Source organism: Anolis sagrei, chromosome 4 (genome assembly GCF_037176765.1).
Source record: "Anolis sagrei isolate rAnoSag1 chromosome 4, rAnoSag1.mat, whole genome shotgun sequence".
Classification (NCBI taxonomy): domain Eukaryota; kingdom Metazoa; phylum Chordata; class Lepidosauria; order Squamata; family Dactyloidae; genus Anolis; species Anolis sagrei.
Genome location: NC_090024.1, coordinates 75750904 through 75772512, shown reverse-complemented (window position 1 = coordinate 75772512; position 21609 = coordinate 75750904). Strand labels below are relative to the sequence as shown.

Here is a 21609-nt window from a genome sequence, read left to right as displayed (position 1 = left end):
TGTAAGACAATATAAGAATGTCATATGCCTATAGTACATTCTCATCAACAGTCTATTTTCCATCATACTTTCCCTATACAAGGCAATTCGTGGTTCTCTTTACCCTTCCTGTCAATGGTTGCTCTCATCCATCAATTTCATTTAGAATTATACTATAGATCAATGCAGTTCAAGACCAGTGTGGCTCCTGTGAATGGTTGACTGCACATATATTCATTTAATAGAGCTCACACTATGACATGTATTGGGCAGCTGCATTTCCTCTCCACTTCAGCAGTTAATTTCATCAATAACTTATCTCATAGTCCGTTTCCCTTTTATCCAGAAAAAGAGACTGCTTTGTGCCAAGTCAGCTTTCAATAGTGATCACTACAGCAAAACCTAAACAATAAAATGTCCCGCTATCCTAGCATTTCAAAATAATTCTTTAGCACTATTGGCAAGACTTTTCAATGTGCCAGGACATACTAATCCTCAAGCTTATATAATGATGTTTTCAAAGCATAAAAATTAAAGAGGCAAAGACCATATTACAAATAACTTGTAGCTAACTCACACTGACTTGAATATTTCATTATCTGTCAGTAATGCAGTGTTCAATTTTTTGTTTTCATATTTTGAAAAGACTAAACAATATTCCAGAATACTTGTAAAATATTACTCTCACTCCTTTGTGAAGGATTTTTTCATTGGACCTTTTTGACTTCCATTTCTCAAATCTGAATTTCCCTCTTCCCATCTCAAATATATTGAAAAGTTTCTAATGAATTGTTTTTTGAGAACAGCAACAGTCAAACAAATCCAGGAATTAACTTTCAGGTGTGGGGAGGCTGGCTCAAAGCATCAAAATCTTTCAATTGCATCTCTTTTCTATTTCCACCTCTATCAATGTGTATACATCACACATTCTTCAAATGTCTTGTTTGGTAATAATAATATTATAATGCAATACAATATACTATTACTAATAAAATGATATTATAATTATGTATTTTATATTACATGTAATATTACTAATAATATTACAGTATAATGTTATAGTACAATGTAATATACAGTATAATATTAATATTGTGCTATGATAATAAAATATATTGTATTTACTTTTTACTTGTAAGCCGCTCTGAGTCCCCTTCGGGGTGAGAAGGGCGGCATATAAGTGCTGTAATTAATTAAATAAATAAATAAAGATTAAGAAGGAATGATTTATCTTAGTGAGAGGGCACTGATCCACCACAAGTACAAGAACAAGTGTAGCTACAAAGATTGGTGGGGAAAATAAAAGAGGAGAAATCTAAATTTGAAATTTCTGCAAAACTGTGAAATTGGATAACATTACTGCATTCTTTGTGCATCCGTACTTTGTATAAGGAAATATGGCATGCATATAAGTGGTACAGTATTGGTTTGGCGTGCAAGAACCAGGCATTCCAAACACAATCTGTGGCATCTGCAGTTTTAACGATCAGGTATCTAACAAGCCCACTCTTCTCTGCAATCCATCTTATCTTAATTGTATAATAAAGGATATGATCAAGAGGGAGGAGGAAAAAGCAGGCAAAAAAAGCATAACTAGAAAGGCTGGGGGGAGGGGGTTGTGGCAAGAAGCCAAGGAAGTTAGTTTTCATTTAATTATCTAAATGCCTAGATCTACGTAATAACTGAAGGATTACAAAAGAATTTATCGCAATGCATCCCAAATAATATACCGTAATTTTGAATCCCTCCCCCCCCCCTCTCTCTCTATATATTTGCCTTTTAGACCTTGGGTATTCAGAATGCTGCATTTGTCCACCTGTTAAGCAACAAACCACTGACTACACCCCAGCTTTATTTCATTTGAGGGCTCATTTTTTATTCTTTTTTATTCTTCATTTTCCTCTTCTTTCTCAAATTCAGCTCTTTTTCTGCTTTTCCTTGAGCTCCGTAAATTTGTCTCCTCTCCCTTCACCCTCTCTTCCCAAAGAAGACATACACATTATCTTTCTTAACAACAATATCTAATGCTTCTGTCATACTGAATCTCGGTGTGAGATGTAGAATATGAAATATCTTTCAAAGAACAGAAAGCATTAATTTATTTTACTCATAACCAAGACTGTAGTTAAGCAATACTAAAAAAAGAGATACTTTACAGAAGATAGAAAAACTTATTTCCTATCTTTCCGCATCAAGCTCCTACTGAAGACATTATGAACTACTATTCACAACTTGGGGATGCTTATGGACTCAAATTAAAAAAGCTGATCTTTTTTTAAAAAAATCACTACATTTTCCCCTTAAATTACCCAAAGTTTCTAATTTTGCACTGAAAAAACCTCTGAAAAATTAGTTTATAAGAAAAATCAGATGGTCTCCCCTCAAATGTTTCCAAACCAGATCTTTACATCTTCACTGAAGAGTGTAATATTGATTTTTAAAATTCATTACTTAGACAGTAATATTATACCTTTAGGGTTTTTTTAAAAAAAATTCTTTTGAAGGGAGCAACATTATGCTAACATTCTTTCCTTTTAGGCCACCAGACAGCCGAGGTTGTATAAATAAAAGCTATTCTGTCTGTATTCTCTCTCAAGTGTTGTATCTGATAAATTTTTCACAAATGAGAACATTAGCTACAACTAATGCCAGTTAAGCCTCACCAAAACTGAATTATTAAATCTGCCTGCCTATATCCTGTTACAGCCTTCTTATGAATACTTGATTTTATTTTGTATAATTGACAAGAGTTGTCAGGAAAGGGTGGTTTTAATGGCAATCAAATTAAGATCAACTGGTATAAGTGTCACAATGAAGAGTCTGTGTCAACTGCTGATGAATTAATTGATGGGTCACTGAGAAACGAGGCATGTGAAACTGTCATAAAGTATTATACCTTGTAGTATTAGCAACCTGCTTGTCATGAATCAGTACGCAAGAGCACTGCCTCCATACAAAAGAAAAATAGCACTTTACCAATAGTTTAATTTTAAACCATGTATATAATGCTACAAAAAAGGTTTTGAATTGATGACTAACTGAACAGCACTTTGTTGGGGTACAGAATTGTGCTTGCTATTTTCAGGGGGGAAATTTCAGCTCTGACAGCTTGATGGAAAAAGGAAGTACAATATCTGCCAAATATTTATGCCACAATATTGTCACTTTGGCCATGTGAAAAAAGAGTATTGGCATTTATAAAAGATTGATGAAAACTAATTCCAAAGCATTAATTTTTCCTAATACCACTGAAAGAACCATGTTCACTCAAGAGATATTTGATCTGAATTAAGAAACTGATGAAGCAATTGATTAATTGGAATTTAAGCCATCAGTCACTGGATCCATCAACAGATTCATTTACATTCTAAACAATCAGCTTATAGTCCAATAAGATACCATGTATTAATACAAAGTCAATATGATACCCCTGAACTCATCACAATTCCTCATTGACAAGCACACAGATGCTTTTAATCCAAGTCTGATCACACTGCATATCTTTTAGAGTTCTTATATTGATTCTGTACGTTTTAGGAATTTTTATGTTATTAAATACATTACGGAATTATTTTGTATTCACTGAACATCAGCCAGAGAAAGAGGGGTATTTTAAAGCACCTGCCCACATTTTGAAGTTCCAAAAGTGATAGCATCTTTAAAAGAGATGCATATTAAAAATATTTTTAACCTTCAAGAATGGTGAAGGGAAAAGAGTTAAAAATATAAAACTATGATATGTGATCAATTAATTTATGCTGAAATTTAAGGTATTTTAATTTATTAATACAAAATTAAGCACCAGAGGTCAAAATAATTAAGACAGAAAGGGATACATTCCTAGACTACACACACACACACACACACACGCACACGCACAGAAGCAGTTAATTATATTTCATTTATGTTTTTATTCAAAAATAAAGGTATGCATATGTGAAATGAAACAACCAGGTCAGGCAAGTAAACCAATGCATTTGAACCTTCTACAGACCACTTGAAGGCTTCTTCCAAAATGCATCCAGGAATTTTTTCTTTCTTTCAACCATATCTGTTTTTTTTTTTTATCATTTCCATTTCAGTGGCCAAACTTACAGCTGTATGCTTTTCTTTTCTTTTTTAACATGCTGAGGGTAGCTGATGAGGCAGGGTAATTTGCTTTTCCCTCTTTCTCTCTCTCTTGCATGCTGAATAAGGGATTCTAGAGACAGTTAGTGTTGTCAGCAGAGACACACAACTAGAGGAGGATCCACTGAGGAGCATCCCATTCTTTCCTAATTCAAGCTTTACTGCAGACATGGTGCTGCAACCTGGCAACTGAAAGCCTGTGTTTCTCCGGTTCTTCATCAGTCTCCCAATTCCAGTGCTATTAAAAAAGGTACAGCTAGAAAAAGACTGAGGAAAATAGATGAGGCTGAGTGGGAAGGGAAAAAAACTTCAAAAAAAGGTTCTTTGCAAATACTGCTTTTGTGGTGTGCCTTCAAGTTGTTTCCGACTTATGATGACACTATTTATAAAGTTTTCTTGGCAAGACATGTTCAAAAGATAATTTTTTCCACTGCCTTCCTCTGAGGATGATGGAGCATGACTTGCCCAAGGTCCGCCAGTGAGTTTTCATGGCTATAGAAATCAGAGTCCAACACTCAACCCACTAAAACACACTAGCTCCCGAGTACTAAGCATGTTCATTAATAAATAGGTCCTACTAATATAATTGAGGTTCATTTGAATAACCAGGACCAAAGTTAAACAAGCCCAGAAGCAAATTTGATAATGTGCCCCTTGGAAGCTGCCAACCTTTACTTCAGAATCTTCTAGAAAGCATTTTGTAGTGCTTTACTCTTTCTAACGCTTTCATGTTAAGCACTTTGGGTTCCCTTTGGGGGAGATAAAGCGAGGTATAAATATAATAATAATTTTCCATTGAAAAATATTAAATTAGGTTTGAGAGGTACATTTGGTGGCTTGTAGTACATTTTGTCCCACACAAATTCTGTGGCCTCATTGTGGTGTGGGGATGACAACGGTCAATCTGGCTAACCCAGTGGGTGCTCCAGGTAGCAACAGCCCTGCACCCAGAGTTCATCTTTTCTTCTCTCTCCCTTTTTTTCTTTCTTGCTTTTTCCTAGCTTTGTACAACATTAATCTCTGCCTCAGTACCCCACATTATTCCACTACTAATTGGAATTATGGCATTGGTACCATAAATAGAGAGACGATCTAATCTCGGGACCATCAAAATCAACAAAGTGCACCACAAACATGAACAAGAAGATCTCAGGATTTGCACATACAATTGCCGATCGATGGCATCCCCAGCACAGCTCTATCTACTAGTTGAAGAGATGCATAAAATTAAGTATGACATTATTGGATTGAGTGAAATGAAAAGGAAAGATCCTCTGCAATGTATATATAATGATGGTACCAGTATAAACCTAGGAGAATGAATGTCCAACTGATTATCCAGCAGAGTGGGTTTTATCATGGCTCCACAATTCAAGCATCATGTTGTCAATGTACGCTTCCACTCACAGAGTCTAGCTTCTTTGGAGTTCTCATGTTCCCCAATGTCACAGGCTGTCTTTTCCAAGTGTATGCACCAACCTTAAATACCAATGAACAGGAACATGTAGACTTCTATGATGAGTTGACTTATTCTGTAAAGGCTTGTTGAAACCACTACATGTTTTTGGTGGGTGACTTCAACGCATGTACAGGCCCTCAAAAACAAGGAGAAGTGTACATAGGACCATTAAGTGATGAGCAGAGGAAAAACTCTGGAGAATGACTCACTAATTTCTGTGAAGCCTTTCATTTCTGGCATGGCAACAGCCATTTCAAGAAGTCATCAGCTTGAAGATGGACTCATGTGAACCCAGATGGACTTCACAAACATGAACTTGATCACATTCTCTGCAACTGTTATTCCATAATGGATATAGCAGTAGAACCATCTTTCATGACTGGAAGAGACCACAGGATGCTTTAATCAAAAGTTCATCTCAGTCAGAATGGTCAAGCTGGACCAACTGTCTTAACAGAAAACCCCTACGACGACTACCAGATGCTAATGCAGCATCAACGGTAGCAGTCTCAACAGTTTTTCGCTCTTTGCCCGATATTGACGAGGACTACGAACAACTTCTGGAAACTCTTGCTGGAATTAACCGAAAGGCCATACCACAAGAAGGTTGTCAGAAGAAATGAGATGTCTGCTAGAGAAAAGAAGAAATGCCAATTGATCCACTCCTGAATTTCACAAATTATCCAGGACCTGCAGAGAAGAGGTAGATTGTAATCATAAAGATTATGAGAAGTCACAATTGCTCTCCACAGCTGAAACCAAAAGGAGTCTCAAAAAGACTGCTCGTAATATGGCCGAGTATAGATTAACAATTCTGTATTTAAAGACCAGCAAAGATACCTGAGTCACTACTAAATTTCTTACTGAGCAGGAGATGCGATTGCTTTACACTGACCTATTTCGCAGTGCTCTACGACAACAGCTTCACCATCCTTCCCTTCCTCTTGCCTGAAGTTCATTTAGCCACCAAAAACATGACAGCTGGAAAAGGCTCCAAGTCAAGATGGTATCACCACAAAACTTTTTAAAGCATGCAGACCTTCTCTTTAGAAAGAACACACACCTCTCTTGTTATCTAGAAGACGGCCATGAACCAAAGACTTGAAAGACCTAAAAACAGTCCTCCTATTTAAGAAAGGAGACAAATAACATCTGAGGAATTACCGCCCAATAACTCTCCTGCTGGTTATCACCAGGTGTATTCTAGCCCACATCAGGAGAAGATTGGAGGAGGTACAGGCAGTTGAACAAGCTGGATTCCATCTTTCATTCTCCACCATCGATCACATCCTGACTGTTAATAGAATATTGGAAGCAGCCCACGAATACCAGATGCCACTTGTTCTCACTTTTGTTGACTATGAGAAGACATTTGACAGCATGGAACCAGAGTGCATACAGAACAGTCTGAGGGAGCCAGGAGTACAGGCAGAGTACATCAACATCATCCAAGCATGCTATGATAGATGTACAACAACAGTAATGCCTTTCAAACGAAAAGTTGTTATACCTGTGGGTGATCCCATTTCACCTAACCTTTTTTTCTGCTTCTCTGGGAAGTATAATAGGAGGCTGTAATTGGTTGGACAAAGTATAGTCACCAATGGGTACAGGCTTAATCATGGGTGCTTCACCAACAACATAGTTTTAATCATGTGTACAGCCTCAGAAGCCTCCAGCATGCTTAGCAAGCTTTGTAGCAGAAGTCGGTCAATCGGATTAAAGATTGAAGATACTCCGAAACAACTTCACAGATGGTGCTGCAGTGATAGATGGCATCGAGCTCGAAAATGTACAAGTATATGTCTATCTCAGAAAGCTGTTAATATGAAGGAATGAAATGAAGTCATACTTGAACAGACGCAGGAAAGCAGGATGGGCCGCTTACAATTCCATTAAAGCTGCTATAGACGCAACCGGAAGTTCATCTCTATAAGCTTTATTGTTCCGAATTTACCATGCTACCTGCCCTATGCTATGGTGCAGAGACATGGACAATGATGAAAGCTATCTCAGAACAACTATGGGTCGTGCATGCTTCCTTTGAGAGATGGCTCTTTGGGATGTCTCTCCGAACACAGAGAGAACGTGAACTGCACAAGGATGTTCAAAAAATATCAAAAGTGAAAGATCCTCTATGACTTGTTGCCCAACTCAAACATTGCTTTGCTGGTCACGTGACGTGCAGAACAAATGGGCGCTGAAGAAGTGGCACAGTAACATGGTATCCACGGAGATGGACAAAAACTTTTGGTTGTCTTCCCACCCAATGGTCTGATTCATTCCATATGGAGTATAATGTGAGAGACAAACATGTACAACTTTGCTCAAAATAGATACAAATAGAGACGATTAGAGAAGATGTTCTGATCCATGCGAAAGCTGAGGAATGGATCATCTAAGTGACTAAGTGAAGTGTAATACATTCTGATCCAGGAATCTAGTCCCTGATCTCAAAATTGAGTTTGGATAGACTATTAAAAGCACAGGGCAGGAGTAATCTGGAGGGAAAGGGGTGTGTAGTAGGTTCCCTTCAGCACTTACAGCACAGAGTTGAATGGCCAGACATAGATTAAAGATTCAAAGGACAATGTTTGATGTGCAGCTGCTAAACTAAAATTGTCTCCTCACTTTCATGCATCCCATTTGATAACATTTTAAACATTGATTGCTGGAGAGAAGATTGAAAAAAGAAGAAAATCATAACATTACTCCAGGAGTATGAGTGGGTGAGGAATGCCCCCAATATTCATAAAACAATGGTATAATGGCCAGAGGGGTCACACAACCCCCTTGTTACAACATTTGCTAATCAGTTTCTGGTCACAATTCAATGTGGTGGTTATTACCTATAAAGCCCTTTTTACCTTCAAAGTGACATCCAGGCAGGAACATTGGGGATAACCTTCTTGGTAGCTGCCCCTAGGCTCTGAAATTTCCTTCCTAAAGGGAGTAGCTTAGTAGCTTCTATGGGCACATGAAGTCTTGTTGCTCAAGGGAACAGAGCTTGTTTAATGTGCTGTGTATTGTTTACTTTTTAATAACTATGTTTTATGCCATTCTTTAAATAGTTTAATCACAGTTTTATCTTTTGTATAATCAACTGTAAGCACCTTTAGTTCCAGGCTGGGAAAAGGACAACATCTAATTAAATATAACAATAACAACAACAGTGTGTTTCAAAATAATGTATAATGATTGCACAATCCTTTCAAGAGTGGCACTTGCGGAGAGAAAATGGCCACCGGATTGCTTCCTGCAGTAACACACTAGAAAAACAGGGTCAAGGAGAACAGAAGCTCTTCCTCTATTCTCCAAATATAATTATTACAGTTATTTTCGCTGTGTACTAATACTGAACAAGAGAGTTAGCATAGTCCAGTGGTTTGAGTGCTGGACTAGAACACTGGGAGGCTAGAATTTGAATCCCAGTTCGGTCATGGAAACTCAATTGGAGTTTGGGCAGGTCATGCCCTGTCATCCTTAGACCCCCTCTGAACAAATCTGCCAAGAAAGTCCCATTGTATATTTGCCTTTGGGTAGCCATAAGTTAGAAATTACTTGAAGGCACCCAAAAATAACAATGTATTTCATATAATGCTTTACTCTTTGAAAACATACTGGATGGATTATAAGTGCAGGACATGGAGTTCCATAATAGAATCCACTTGCTTCTTTATGGTGGCAAATCCTTCCATTCTCAAAAACAAAACAAAACAAAAACCCAAAAAGTTCAAGGACCTTTAAATGCAACATCTCATGAACTGTTACTGAAAGGAAAAGAAAAGCACCCAAACATCTCAAGATGTAGTATCTTTCAAAATAATCCCAAAACATGGGTTGATACCATATTCACAAAACAGCTAAATGGATGAGGTAGAGACAATGGGATCTGCCTATTCACATATTGTGCATTTATTCATAGGGGAGGTAAAAATTGAACCAAATTCTTCTGTTCAGCAGTTCAGTTTCTTGGTTACTACACTGCACCTGCATATTAGCATATTAAGTATACTATTAGTAGTATACTTAGGCTTCATTTTATTATTCCAACAGAGTTCATGTATAACACAATAGGTGAAACTCATAAAAGCAATATTATTCAGTGGCTTGAGATAGGTGTCAAAACATTGCTAGCCTGAGTTAAATCAAATGTTAAAACTGGAATAGGAACTGAGATACAAGAACAGATTAAAGTAGTTTGGACAGATTGTTGGCAGTCACTCATGCCCTGCAGATAAAAGTTTATTTGGCCGGATGTGCAAAACTTCACTCTAGTCATTTGTCATTCTCTGTAGCAATACATTTCCCAAACTTTTTTTTGTTTCAAGACAGCTAGGTTTTAGAATGTATGGCTTCTAAACATAATAGAAATTTCCAAAACACGTGCTACAACTATTACAGCCTTATTATTCTGTAGCAGTCTGCTCAGAGGCAGATAGAAGGTGACACTTGAGTTGAACAGCTGAATTTCAAAGTGATGCCACATTTTCTGTGTAATTTCAGAAGTTTACAGTGCCAGACATCTTTCCATAAAAGGACACCCAACAGTAATCTGTAATTAATTATAATTTGCAGATGTACCAAACAAACAGAATTGTCAACATATAGAATGTCTTATCTTTTATATTCGCTTAGATTCCGTTTGCTTGTTTTAGAACTGAAAAGATCTGAAAAAAATTCCTATTACTGCAAATATAAATATAGAATACTAGTTAACTCAGATGATGCAGATAAAATTAGCAATACAAATAACGTCACCAGTATATATTTGTGTGCACATGCACACACAAATATATACAACAAAATGTAATATTCAGCAACACAAAATTGGATCCAGATTGAGTAAGGCTTAGAATACATACCCTGAAATTAATAAGAAGCATTAGTAGCTACTAATCTATGTTCCAATAATTTCAGGGGATCTATTTCATGTATGACGAAATCTGTATCCTACAGAAGTATCCATACAGTGCTACAAAACTCCTGAGCAACAAATGATCTTTCCTTATGATAAAAACAAATTCTTTACCAGTAATTGAAGATTTATGAGCACTTTCATGCAAATATTTGTCAAATGAGTCCAAAGTAACACATCCCCAGCTGATTGCAATCGTGACTGTCAACACTATTATTATTATTATTATTATTATTATTAACTTTATTTGTACCCCGCTAGCATCTCCCGGAGGACTCGATGCGGCTTACACAGGCCGAAGCCTCAACACAATACAGTAGAAAGTATAACATCACAACAACAAGGCAAATCAAACAATAAGCAAAATAACATAACACCACAATACTAAGCAAGTCAAGCAATAAGCAGAATAACAACAAAGACAGTACATCAGGACATTATTAAAAAACTGGTTTGGCCGGCGCACTGGGGTACAGGGTTAAAAGTGCTGAATGGCAGGAGGCACGTAGGGTTAAAAGTGCGATGTGCAGTGACCATTTGTTATGCTAAGGTGCTACTAGGGCTTGGGTGGGGATTCCTAGTCTGGGAAGGCACAACGGAACAGCCAAGTTTTTAGGTTCCTTCTGAAGACGGCTAGAGTGGGGGCTTGTCTGAGCTCTTTTGGGAGGGCGTTCCAAAGTCGGGGGGGCCGCCACAGAGAAGGCCCTGTCACGTGTCCCCACCAAGCGCGCTTGCGACGTGGGTGGGATCACGAGCAGGGCCTCCCCAGATGACCGGAGCGAGCGTGTGGGTTCGTAGATGGAGATGCGGTCCCGCAGGTAGGGTGGTCCCAAACCGTTCAGGGCTTTGTAGGTGAGCACCTGCACCTTGAATTGGGCTCGGAAAATAAATGGCAGCCAGTGGAGCTCCTTGAACAAGAGGGTTGACCTCTCTTGATAATGAGCTCCAGTTAGCATCCTGGCTGCTGCCCGCTGGACCAATTGTAGTTTCCGAGCCGTCTTCAAGGGCAGCCCCACGTAGAGCGCATTGCAGTAATCCATTCTAGAGGTGACCAAGGCGTGGACCACCCCGGCCAGATCCGCCTTCACGAGGTACGGTCGCAGCTGGCGCACAAGTCTCAGTTGTGCAAAGGCCCTCCCGGATACCGCCGACACCTGGGCCTCAAGTGTAAGCGAAGAATCCAGGAGGACACCCAAACTGCGGACCTGTGGCTTCAGGGGGAGTGTAACCCCGTCCAACACAGGTGACCACCCTATACCCCGATCTGGTTTGCGATCGACCAGGAGGACCTCTGTCTTATCGGGATTGATCTTCAGCTTGTTCTTCCTCATCCAGATCGACACAGCGGCCAGGCACTCGTCTAGGACCCGAGAAGCCTCCTTGGAGTTAGGTGGAAAGGAGTAGTAGAGTTGTGTGTCATCCGCGTAGAGATGGCACCCAACTCCAAAACTCCGGATGACCTCTCCCAGCGGTTTCATGTAGATGTTAAAAAGCATGGGCGACAGAATAGAGCCTTGCGGGACCCCACAGGTCAAAGGCCAGGGGTCAGAGCAGGCGTCTCCCAGCTTCACCATCTGAGTTCGTCCCTCCAGGAAGGACTGGAGCCACGACAGAACCGTGCCCCCAAGGCCCATCCCGGAGAGACGACCCAGAAGGATACCATGATCGATGGTATCGAAAGCCGCTGAGATGTCCAAGAGAACCAGCAGGGTCACACTCCCCCTGTCCAGCTCTCTGCGGAGGTCATCCACCAAGGCGACCAAGGCTGTCTCGGTGCCATGACCAGGCCTGAAACCAGACTGTGACTGATCTAGGTAGTTGGTATCGTCCAGGAAACCCTGAAGCTGAGAGGCGACCACCCTCTCCAGCACCTTACCCAAAAAGGGGAGGTTGGAGATCGGCCTGTAGTTATTTAGCACCGTGGAGTCAAGGGAAGCTTTTTTGATAAGTGGACGAACCACGGCCTGCTTCAAATTGGATGGAAAAATGCCTTGCTCCAGCGATGCGTTGACAATCAGTACAAACCAATCAAGCAACCCCCCTCTGGCTGATTTAATGAGCCAAGATGGGCATGGGTCTAGAGATGAGGTGGTCGCTCTCACAGCCCCAAGAATCTCCTCCACTGTTTCAGGGAGAACAAGCCTAAAAGAATCCCATAAAACTGGACAAGCAGGTGCCTCCGTCACCTCTTCTGGCACTGCGATGGAATTGGAGTCGAGCTCGAGGCGTATCTGGGCGACTTTATCTGCGAAGTGGTGTGCGAAATCGCGGCACCGAGCTGCGGGGTCGTCAGGGACCTCCTCCACCGCAGGTGGGTGGAGGAGTTCTCCCACGACCCGAAACAGCTCCGATGATCTATTTGCTGCAGATGCTATACGAGCGGTCGTGAATGACTTCCTGGCCGCCCGTATGGCCACGGAGTATGCCTTAAGAGAGGCTCTAGCCCGTGTTCGATCAGATACAACTCGAGATTTCCTCCATTTGCGCTCTATTAACTCTACTGAGAAGCCCAACTTATCAGGCTTTGTCCCTGTCCCAAAGATTATCCAGCAGGCATTACATCAGGCCAGAGCAACAGAAAAGATGTGGAAGTAGGACTGCTCAAGGAGAAAGAAGGGGACAGCAGATGGTCTAATTCTTCCCCTTCTTATACATAGGTCCCACAGAAAGATGGCAGCAGCACAGGGTAAGTATAGCATTCCCATCCCACCATAAGTAGCCAAAGTGTGTAGGTTGCCAGTGAGAAAGGTTGCACATAGCAGAAATATCAGGAGAATACCTTGGGGTGAAATTAGCCTACAAAAGAGTTTATAAAAAAGAACAGTTTCTCCACACGTAGAAACATAAAACTGTATGCAAGAGTGGAATATTCTGAACTTGATTAAAATGCTGTACATCCTTTTTTAAAAAACTTAAGCTTAACTCAATTTAAAATAAACTTGGGGGAGGGGGCACAAAAGCAAGCAGAACAAAGAAGATGAATCCAAGCTAAAATAGCAATAACAGAAACTCTTGATTTGAGTATATCTAATACATCATTTGATTAATAAAAGAATGTATATAGCAAGACTAGAAAATAACAACATACCTGTTTTTTCTGAAGTTCTTAAAAACACCATGTCAGATGGGATTCGTTGATTCTGTTGGGGGAAAATACATTGAATTTTTTGAAATAAAGAAAATTATGGCAATGAAGTAGTCCAGAAAATGAACTAAGGTCTCATTTAGATTAAAGGTTTATTATTTAGCAATCTTTCATGACTCCTTGGATTTTCAATTTGAATTTGATTTTTTTTAAAGAATTATGAACTAGCAAAATTCCAGGAATCATTGAGCCATGGTAGTCAAAGTGGTGACAAACTGAATTAATACATTTTGACACCCTGTATCTCTGGGTGAATCTATCAACAATTCAGTTATTTCACAGATAAGAGGACTGTGTTAAATGTGTATGACTGCAGGATGCATACAAAACACGGGTGGCCAAAACACTGCTCACAAGCCACATCCAACTCTTTCACATACAATTTGCAGTTCATGGAAATGTGTTGGCTGAGCTCTTTTTGCATTACAATTCATGGAAAAGGCAAATAATTTTGTTAAGCTTTACCATTATTTAGTGGGTACAATCATATGTTCACGAGTATTTAAGAATTCAAATCTTAATTTAATGCTGTTTTTGGATTAGGGATTAAAGAAATTTTGGATTAACAAACATTCTGGATTATGGAAGATCTGTGTTGGAGAATCGGGAATTGTACAAACTGGTGTGAACGATGTTAATTTTGATGGGTGTAGGTTGCAAGTGAATGATTGTGTGGCTATTTGGCCCTCACTGAATGTTACTATTTTTTAAATTTTATTACACAGTATCTAGACCTGGCTGCCAATTTGATGAAATAACAAGTAGAAGGCAGAGCGCTTAACTCATTCCTTCCATGCCATTGATTGGAGATCTAAAATATTATCTGGAGCAACTATTACTCCTGTGCTGTGGGGAGGCAGATACAGCACCTCTGTGGAAATATTATCAGCTTTTGAAGATTAGGAATTGGTAAACAAATGGGTGAAAAGTATTAAACCATCTCCAATAATGCCAATTCTTGATAAATGTAGTAGCTATATATTCCCGCCCTATTGGGACCCCAGGCATCACATGCTCACATTATGGGCCTGAAACCCTTCCGATTGGTCCACCGACGCCTCATATGCTCCTAGTAGTAAGCACATGGTCCCCTGGCTGCACGTCCCCCAAGAACAGGGGAAAGGGGTTAAGGCGGGCCTTTTGGCCTTTTGGTGGTTCTGTGCGTTTCTATATATTCTAAAATAAGCTTCTCCCTATGCCAGGTCAAACCACATGAGATCTTCTTATATCCATTTTAATCTTAGAGAAACGACTATCATGATTACAAATAAGTATTAAGACAAGTGCTCCATTCACCTCACTTAAATGTCACATCATGAACATGTCCTAATATTTCTGCAAATCTTTTGTGGTCTATATAGAAATGTTTAAGGATGCTCTTCTGATATCTAAGAAAAATAAATGACATGAGAATGAGTATAGAATCTCATTTTTCTGTTACAAGTTAAAATAAACAGTGAGGTTTTACTCTCTATTCTAAAACTGTCAAAATCATTCCTTACACTGAATAGGAAAACCTTTTCATACAGCATTGGTGGAAAAAGAGGGTAAAGCAAAAGTATAAATCTTACTGAAGAACATGAACAAAATTGTATATTCAATATCTGGGAACCCACTATCTGCAAAACTGAGAGGAGAAGCAAAAGGCAACTTCAGAACTCAATAAATCATTCCTTAAATGACAAACATAAAATCAGATGTGCTGTCTTTATATAGATTAACTATACGTCTTTACAACTTCTCTTTTAATGTTGACATAAACCTTTTAGTCAGCTCTCGGGTTACTAGCTTTATCTTTAAAACTGTTGCCTGTTAACAAGCTGAAGCTCTGACCAAAAATGCAGCTATCTCACATACTGCCAAACTTAATTAATCTTACAATTCTCATTAAGGTGGCAGGATGCCAATCAAAATAAATTCTCATATTTGCCAGTTCTCATTATTTTTCTTTTGTAACAAAAAAATTAATATATTTAAACCCTTTTGTCCCTGAATATGGCATGAAAAGGATCTATGCTATACTTGTCAAAATGAAAAGCAAATTCTAGTAATGAAGCACAATTAAGAACCAGGAAGATTTCAAGGTTGCTAAATTAGTATGGACCTAATCACTCTCTTGGATAGGTGTCTCAGACAAGAACTGAATGTTACAAATAGAAATAAAGGGTTGGGTAGGGCAGAGGAACCTTAACATTTTTCAAATTAAAAAAATGCCTAACAAAAATTTTCTCACTTCAAAAATTCCATTTCAAAACCACTGAGTTTTTGTACAGTTTGTATAGTTTTTGTACACTGAAACTGTTCCTAAATGAATTAGACTGAATAGTCAGAGTCTCTTTAGTTTTTTAAAAAGAGATTAAGCCTTATGCTTAGGGAGTTACTATTGTTAACACATAGTTGGTGGTTAAGATGACATGGGTTTTCTTATGAGTAGCTTATCAATTTTAGTACAGAAAGGTAGTGCCTTGCTGGAAGCTTTAGGTATGCGTGCGGATATCCGATGCCATGTGCTCTGTTACTCCACCTGGAGAACTAGGATGAAAGAATGATTCCTCTTAAACAGGTAAGTAGTTATAGATGGCACCTCATGTCAAACTCTTTTTGACAGCTGTCCCACCCACTGAAGTCCTGTATTAACAGGAAGTCCTGCCCCCTCTCACAGAAGTCCCACCTGAACTGGAAGTCCACCTTCGGAAGGCCCTCCCTGGCTGAAAAACCACTCTCTCTGCCAGAAGTCCCACCTTAATCCCTCCCCCAAGACAAACTGGACATCCACTGCACAGAGGAAGTGTGGCCTGGGGGCCATGTGGTCTCTCCTAGGAACATGTGGGAGCTCCGTGGACCAATGGGTGGGGATTTCAGACCCCTACCTGATGGACATGACCAGGCATTTTTCAGAGAAACAATGCATGGAACCACCAAATGGCCGAAAGGCCGGCCTTAGCCCCTCTCCCCTGTGCTCAGGGGACATACAGCCTGGGGACCATGTGCTTGCTACTAGGAGCACATGGGGCCTCGGTAGACCAATAGGAAGGGGTTTCAGGTCCATAATGTGAACATGTGATGCCTGGGGTCCCAATAGGGCAGGAATATACCAAGTGAATACCTGGCAGCCCTGAACTGGTTTCAGAGAAGCAAAGCATGGAATCACCAGCTGGTCCTTCAATCTCAAGGAGCCTTTCAGTACCCTCTGTACCTAGAAAAAAATCTACTATGAATGGAAGGCCTGAAAACGGCTATCAAATGTGGTTCTATCCCCCAAACATGTCAGGACCGGTGGGATTTTCCATACCTTTAGTGCTCTTGAGTCCTTAAAAGTCCTAAAAGGACCTAAAAAGATCTCCAAGAAGAATTGGATTACTACTGGGTCTTTATGCCATGAAAAACAAATTCATCAAGATAGAGCCTGATTCTGATGATCACAGAGCAGACCATACTGATTTGAAAAAGGTTTCCCCCGAAATGCCAAGAATGCAGCACCCTGCTGCTGAAGATGGGGATGGAAGCCTATCTTTAAACCAGGCTATAAGGATGTTGAGAGAATGGCTGAAGAACCAGACCCAGGTGGCTCTACATACCAGTCACTGCTAGATGACCTATTGGAGGATGGAAAGGAAGTCGTAGATGCTGATGAAAATACTTCGGGAGGGATTAAGGTGGGACTTCTGACTGGAGGGAGGAGTTTTCAGCCAGGGAGGGCCTTTGGGGGTAGACTTCCTGTTCAGGTGGGACTTCTGGGAGAGGGATGGGACTTCCTGTTAAGGCGGGACTTCAGGGGGCAGGGCAACTGTCAAAAGGAGTTTGACATGAGGTGTCATCAGCAACTAACCCCTTTTGACTTGGAAGGCCTATAAAGATTTCCAAGTCAGCCCGATTCTCTCAATCAGCATCAGAGGCTGGGCTTAGCACAGTGGGTTAAACCACTAAGCTGCAGAAAATCTTGCCGTCTGAAAAGCTGGCAGTTCAAGCCCGGCTTCTGCTCACCTAGCAGATCGAAAACAGCAATGTGAGTAGATAAATAAGTACTGCATTAAGCGGGAAGGTAAAAAAAAAAACACCCATAAGGACAGGCTGGCAACTCAATCAGGAGGACATCTACAGACAACAAAGCTCCTCATAATGGAAAATGGTGCTACAGCACCTCCCCATGGCTGGAGTCAAGCACAGCCTCCAGATGCCGGAAATGAAAAAAGATGGGAAAGTCTCTACCTCTGTTTATGTATTGTTTGTCCTTGCTAATTGTATAACACCACTGAATGGGTTTTGTAATCATCTCAGAGTCCCCTTGGGGAGATAGAGTGGAATAAAGTATATTATTATTATTATTATTATTAATAATAATAATAATAATAATAATAATACCAATTGTGCCTGTATGTGAGCACAACTTATCTCCAAATTCTTCAACTTTCAGTGATCTACAGACTAATGAATGTTAAAAAAAATGTTGATTAATCTTTTAGTCACATAAAACATCTAATGTGTTTTGCTTACTGATATATTGGGTGAGCAAATGAACATTTCACTCCTGACTGGGATAACATATTTCTGTGACATATTTTGATACATTACTAATTTATCAGTTAGAAAGATCAGAAAGCAGTATTGAAATAAGTAGATTTTCAAAATAATAATAAATTTCATATTTAAAAAGTTACAATCCTAAAGACACTTACTTATGAGTTGGAGGATGGCAACCAGTTATGTATTTTATCTCTGTGCAATTATAGTATGAGACAAATAATTTCAATGTATACAATATTTGTTATTGCATGGTGATATTATTCAAAGCATTTAACCTAAAAGTAGTTACCCTTAAGCAAGGGGTAGACTAGATTTGAAAATGACTTAAAATAGTAATTTCCACTTCTGTTTATACCTGCATCCCATTCCAATTCTGATAACTAAACAAGATTGTTTGGCACCTCTCATTATTAAAATAAATCTGTATCACACACCCATGCAAAACAAAAAAAATGCAGTGATTGTTAAAAACATAAAAGCCAATAAATTCCTTCAAGAATAGAGACTGTCAAGTACTGTCATCCATGATCTATTACAAGCCATTGGCAAAATAAGCTATTTTTAACTTCCTTCACTCTTATATGATAGCACACTACACTAATTACCAACTTATTTTAGTTCACAAGAGTTATAACTTATTTCAAAGGATCAGGGCTTTTTTCTAGTATGTTTTTGAGATACTTGGAAAGATTTCCCCAAACAAAAATGCAAGATGCAATCATGTACACACAGTGATAAATCTTTTAGATTGTGCTATAAGTGCATCTCATTCTTTTACATTCATTTGCAGTGCATCTTAAAATTGAATAAAAACCTTAACAGAGGGATGCTACGGCTAAAATCCAAGAAATCTGTTGTCCTTTGGGGGGGGGGGATTGTGCAGACTGATTTAAACATGAACGTAAGTTACTTGATTTAAAAATCATGTTACCCTTCAAAGGTAACTCTCATCAGCTATGGCCAGCTTCCACTACATTTTCAGACTTTTCTGACAATTCAGTCTTTCATTGTCTGCAAATTACCAACAAGTCCCATTAATTAGACAGACTCTGTGCTCTCATCCATTCTTTTTGCTTACTTAGTACTGTTTGTATACACATATATGGTATCAAGGCTTGTTTACAGAAAGAATAAATTCCTTGAATCATATTCTCTCTCATATACACACACATACATTTTTTATTCAGAAAGGCTAACACAAAACCTACAAACTGACATAAAAAGCAAGAATATAGACCACAGGATAAAATACAAAGCCAAAAACAGTAGAGAATGAGATACATTTTCCTAATATAAAAATATACTATTACTACTACTGCCACTAAACATTAGCTCCAAAGACATTTAAAATACCTAGTCTAAGGGCTTTATATTCTCTGCCTGATGTTTTTATTTTCGCAATTTATCATGTTCAATACAAGAAAAAAAATTAATACATCCTTTCCCCATATGAAGACACTTTTCTTGTACAAAAAGCCAATAATGGACATTTGACCTCATTTTTTCCTGAAGGGTAATTTCTGAATGTGTGCAAGTTCTTTACCATGCATTCAAAAGTGATATGCAGTTTTTATTTACATTTTTCAGTGGCCAAAGATTCCATTTGCAACCTAACAGCACTCCAGTCTCTAACCCAGGCATGGGTAAACTTTTTTGACCTGGGCTGCCTTATGGGCCCGGCTGCAAGGGCTGGGAAGGCAGCGGCCCAGAAGAGGGGGAGAAAACACACAGCTGCAAAGCGGCGGTGGCATGTTTCTCTTCTGGGCTCTTCTCTGGGCCCCAGGAAGGCAGTGGGGGGAGGGGGGCAGAGAAAGGAGAGAAACATGCCGCTGTCAAGAACATTTGGCAATGGCATGTTTCTCTCCCTGGCTCTTCTCTGGGCCCCGGGAAGGCAGCGGCCTACGTTCCCCCAGGCCCAGAGGAGGGAGGCAAACACGCCACTGCCGAGTGCTCTCCAGTGCTTGCCAGAAGCATGTCTCTGCCTTGGCCATCCTCTCAGCCTGCAAGCATGGCAGGCCACTGCGCCCACATTCTGAAAGGGAGGCCAAAGGAGACAAGAGCTATAGCAAAGAGCCCAAAGGGCCAAGTCCAGCCCACAGGCCTGGGTTTGCCCATATCTGCTCTAATTCATTAGATAAGAGGTGGCTTCCTCTATGAAAAAAAATGCAATTAATTAATATCTGGAGGACCATTCCTGTTATAGACCAAATACGTGAACTGATTTCATTGGAATGTTCATTTGAAATTCCACAAAGCAATATAATTTTTTGACCGATTCACATGTGTATTATATGTATCATGATAAGCTAATCAACATGCAACACAGAAGCCACAATAGTGCTCATGTCAAATTAAGTATGCTTATTTAAGACACCTAGAGGATAATCAGAGGTTTTATACTATAAAATTAAGAGTATGTTGAAGAGTATGTGCAATTGTACAAAATTAAGAAGAGCCACCTTCAATCAAGGATTGCATTAAATGAAGTGTATCAGAAAAACAAATTAGAAATTAATCTCAGGAGAGGCAAGGAAAACTTTAAGCACACACAAGCAAACTTAGAAATCCTCAAATATCTGATATCAAATCAATATGACTGTGGGAACATGCAAGATCTTCCAAGAAGCGTATTAGTCAGACTTCTCTGTAGATAGTTTACTCATGTTAACTATCCTACTCGTTTTAGCCATTATATTCTTCTATTCCTACCAGCTGATGAGACATTTAATTGAAAATTTAGCAATGCTTATTTGACATATTTCTGAAATATCCATGTACAGAAGTGTTTATAATAATATGCTTATAACTGTATTTATGTTTGCATTGGTTGCCCTAAGGCGGGAGCGGCCTAGCTGTGAGAAATGTGTTACCATGGAAACGAGGCAGAAGAAGTGGGAGGAGCTTAGAGAGTAAAGGTTTTGAAAAGTGACAGTTAGAGGAGAGTGAGGGGAAGACTCTGAGAGAGAAGAGAGTCAGGGTGTGGGACTCTGAGAGAGCAGGAGAGTCAGTTTTTAGACTCTGAGGAGTGAAGAAGTGAAGAGCCAGGTTTTAGTGTTCGTGAATAGTAGAGATTTCTTCAGCTAGGAAGCTGAAGGGGAAAACCTTGTTAGTGGCTTTAGTTAGAAAGAACTAACATAGGTTTGATAGGATCGCCAGTCAGGAGGAAGACTGGAGAACTGTGATTTGATCAAGTATAGATCAAACAGAAAGACTATTCATTGCAGGGAACACTGGTTAATAAAGCGCTTCACCACAGCAAGAGTTCATAAGTTGTAACATCGAAAGTCTGAATTGTATCGCAACTAAGTTATATGTAACCATCAAGTATTTGCCAAGCTTAACATCTTCATACTGCAACCATACGCTTTGTTTAAAAATAAACTTATTCTCTTTGGTTTTTAAAACTGCCTCATCTCCATTAATTTTACGTTCGGCGCACCCACTCTATCAAAATTA

General features: G+C 39.4%; 1 protein-coding gene across 2 annotated transcripts in view; it reads right to left on the bottom strand.

Annotated features, from left to right (window-relative positions):
• ATP9B (ATPase phospholipid transporting 9B (putative)) overlaps positions 1 to 21609 on the bottom strand; it is a 143580-nt gene that overhangs the window by 82550 nt on the left and 39421 nt on the right. For both annotated transcript variants that reach the window (XM_060774947.2, XM_060774948.2), the window contains exon 7: positions 13573 to 13624. In XM_060774947.2, coding sequence (XP_060630930.1) covers positions 13573 to 13624 — 52 coding nt within the window. The remainder of the gene's footprint in view (positions 1 to 13572; positions 13625 to 21609) is intronic.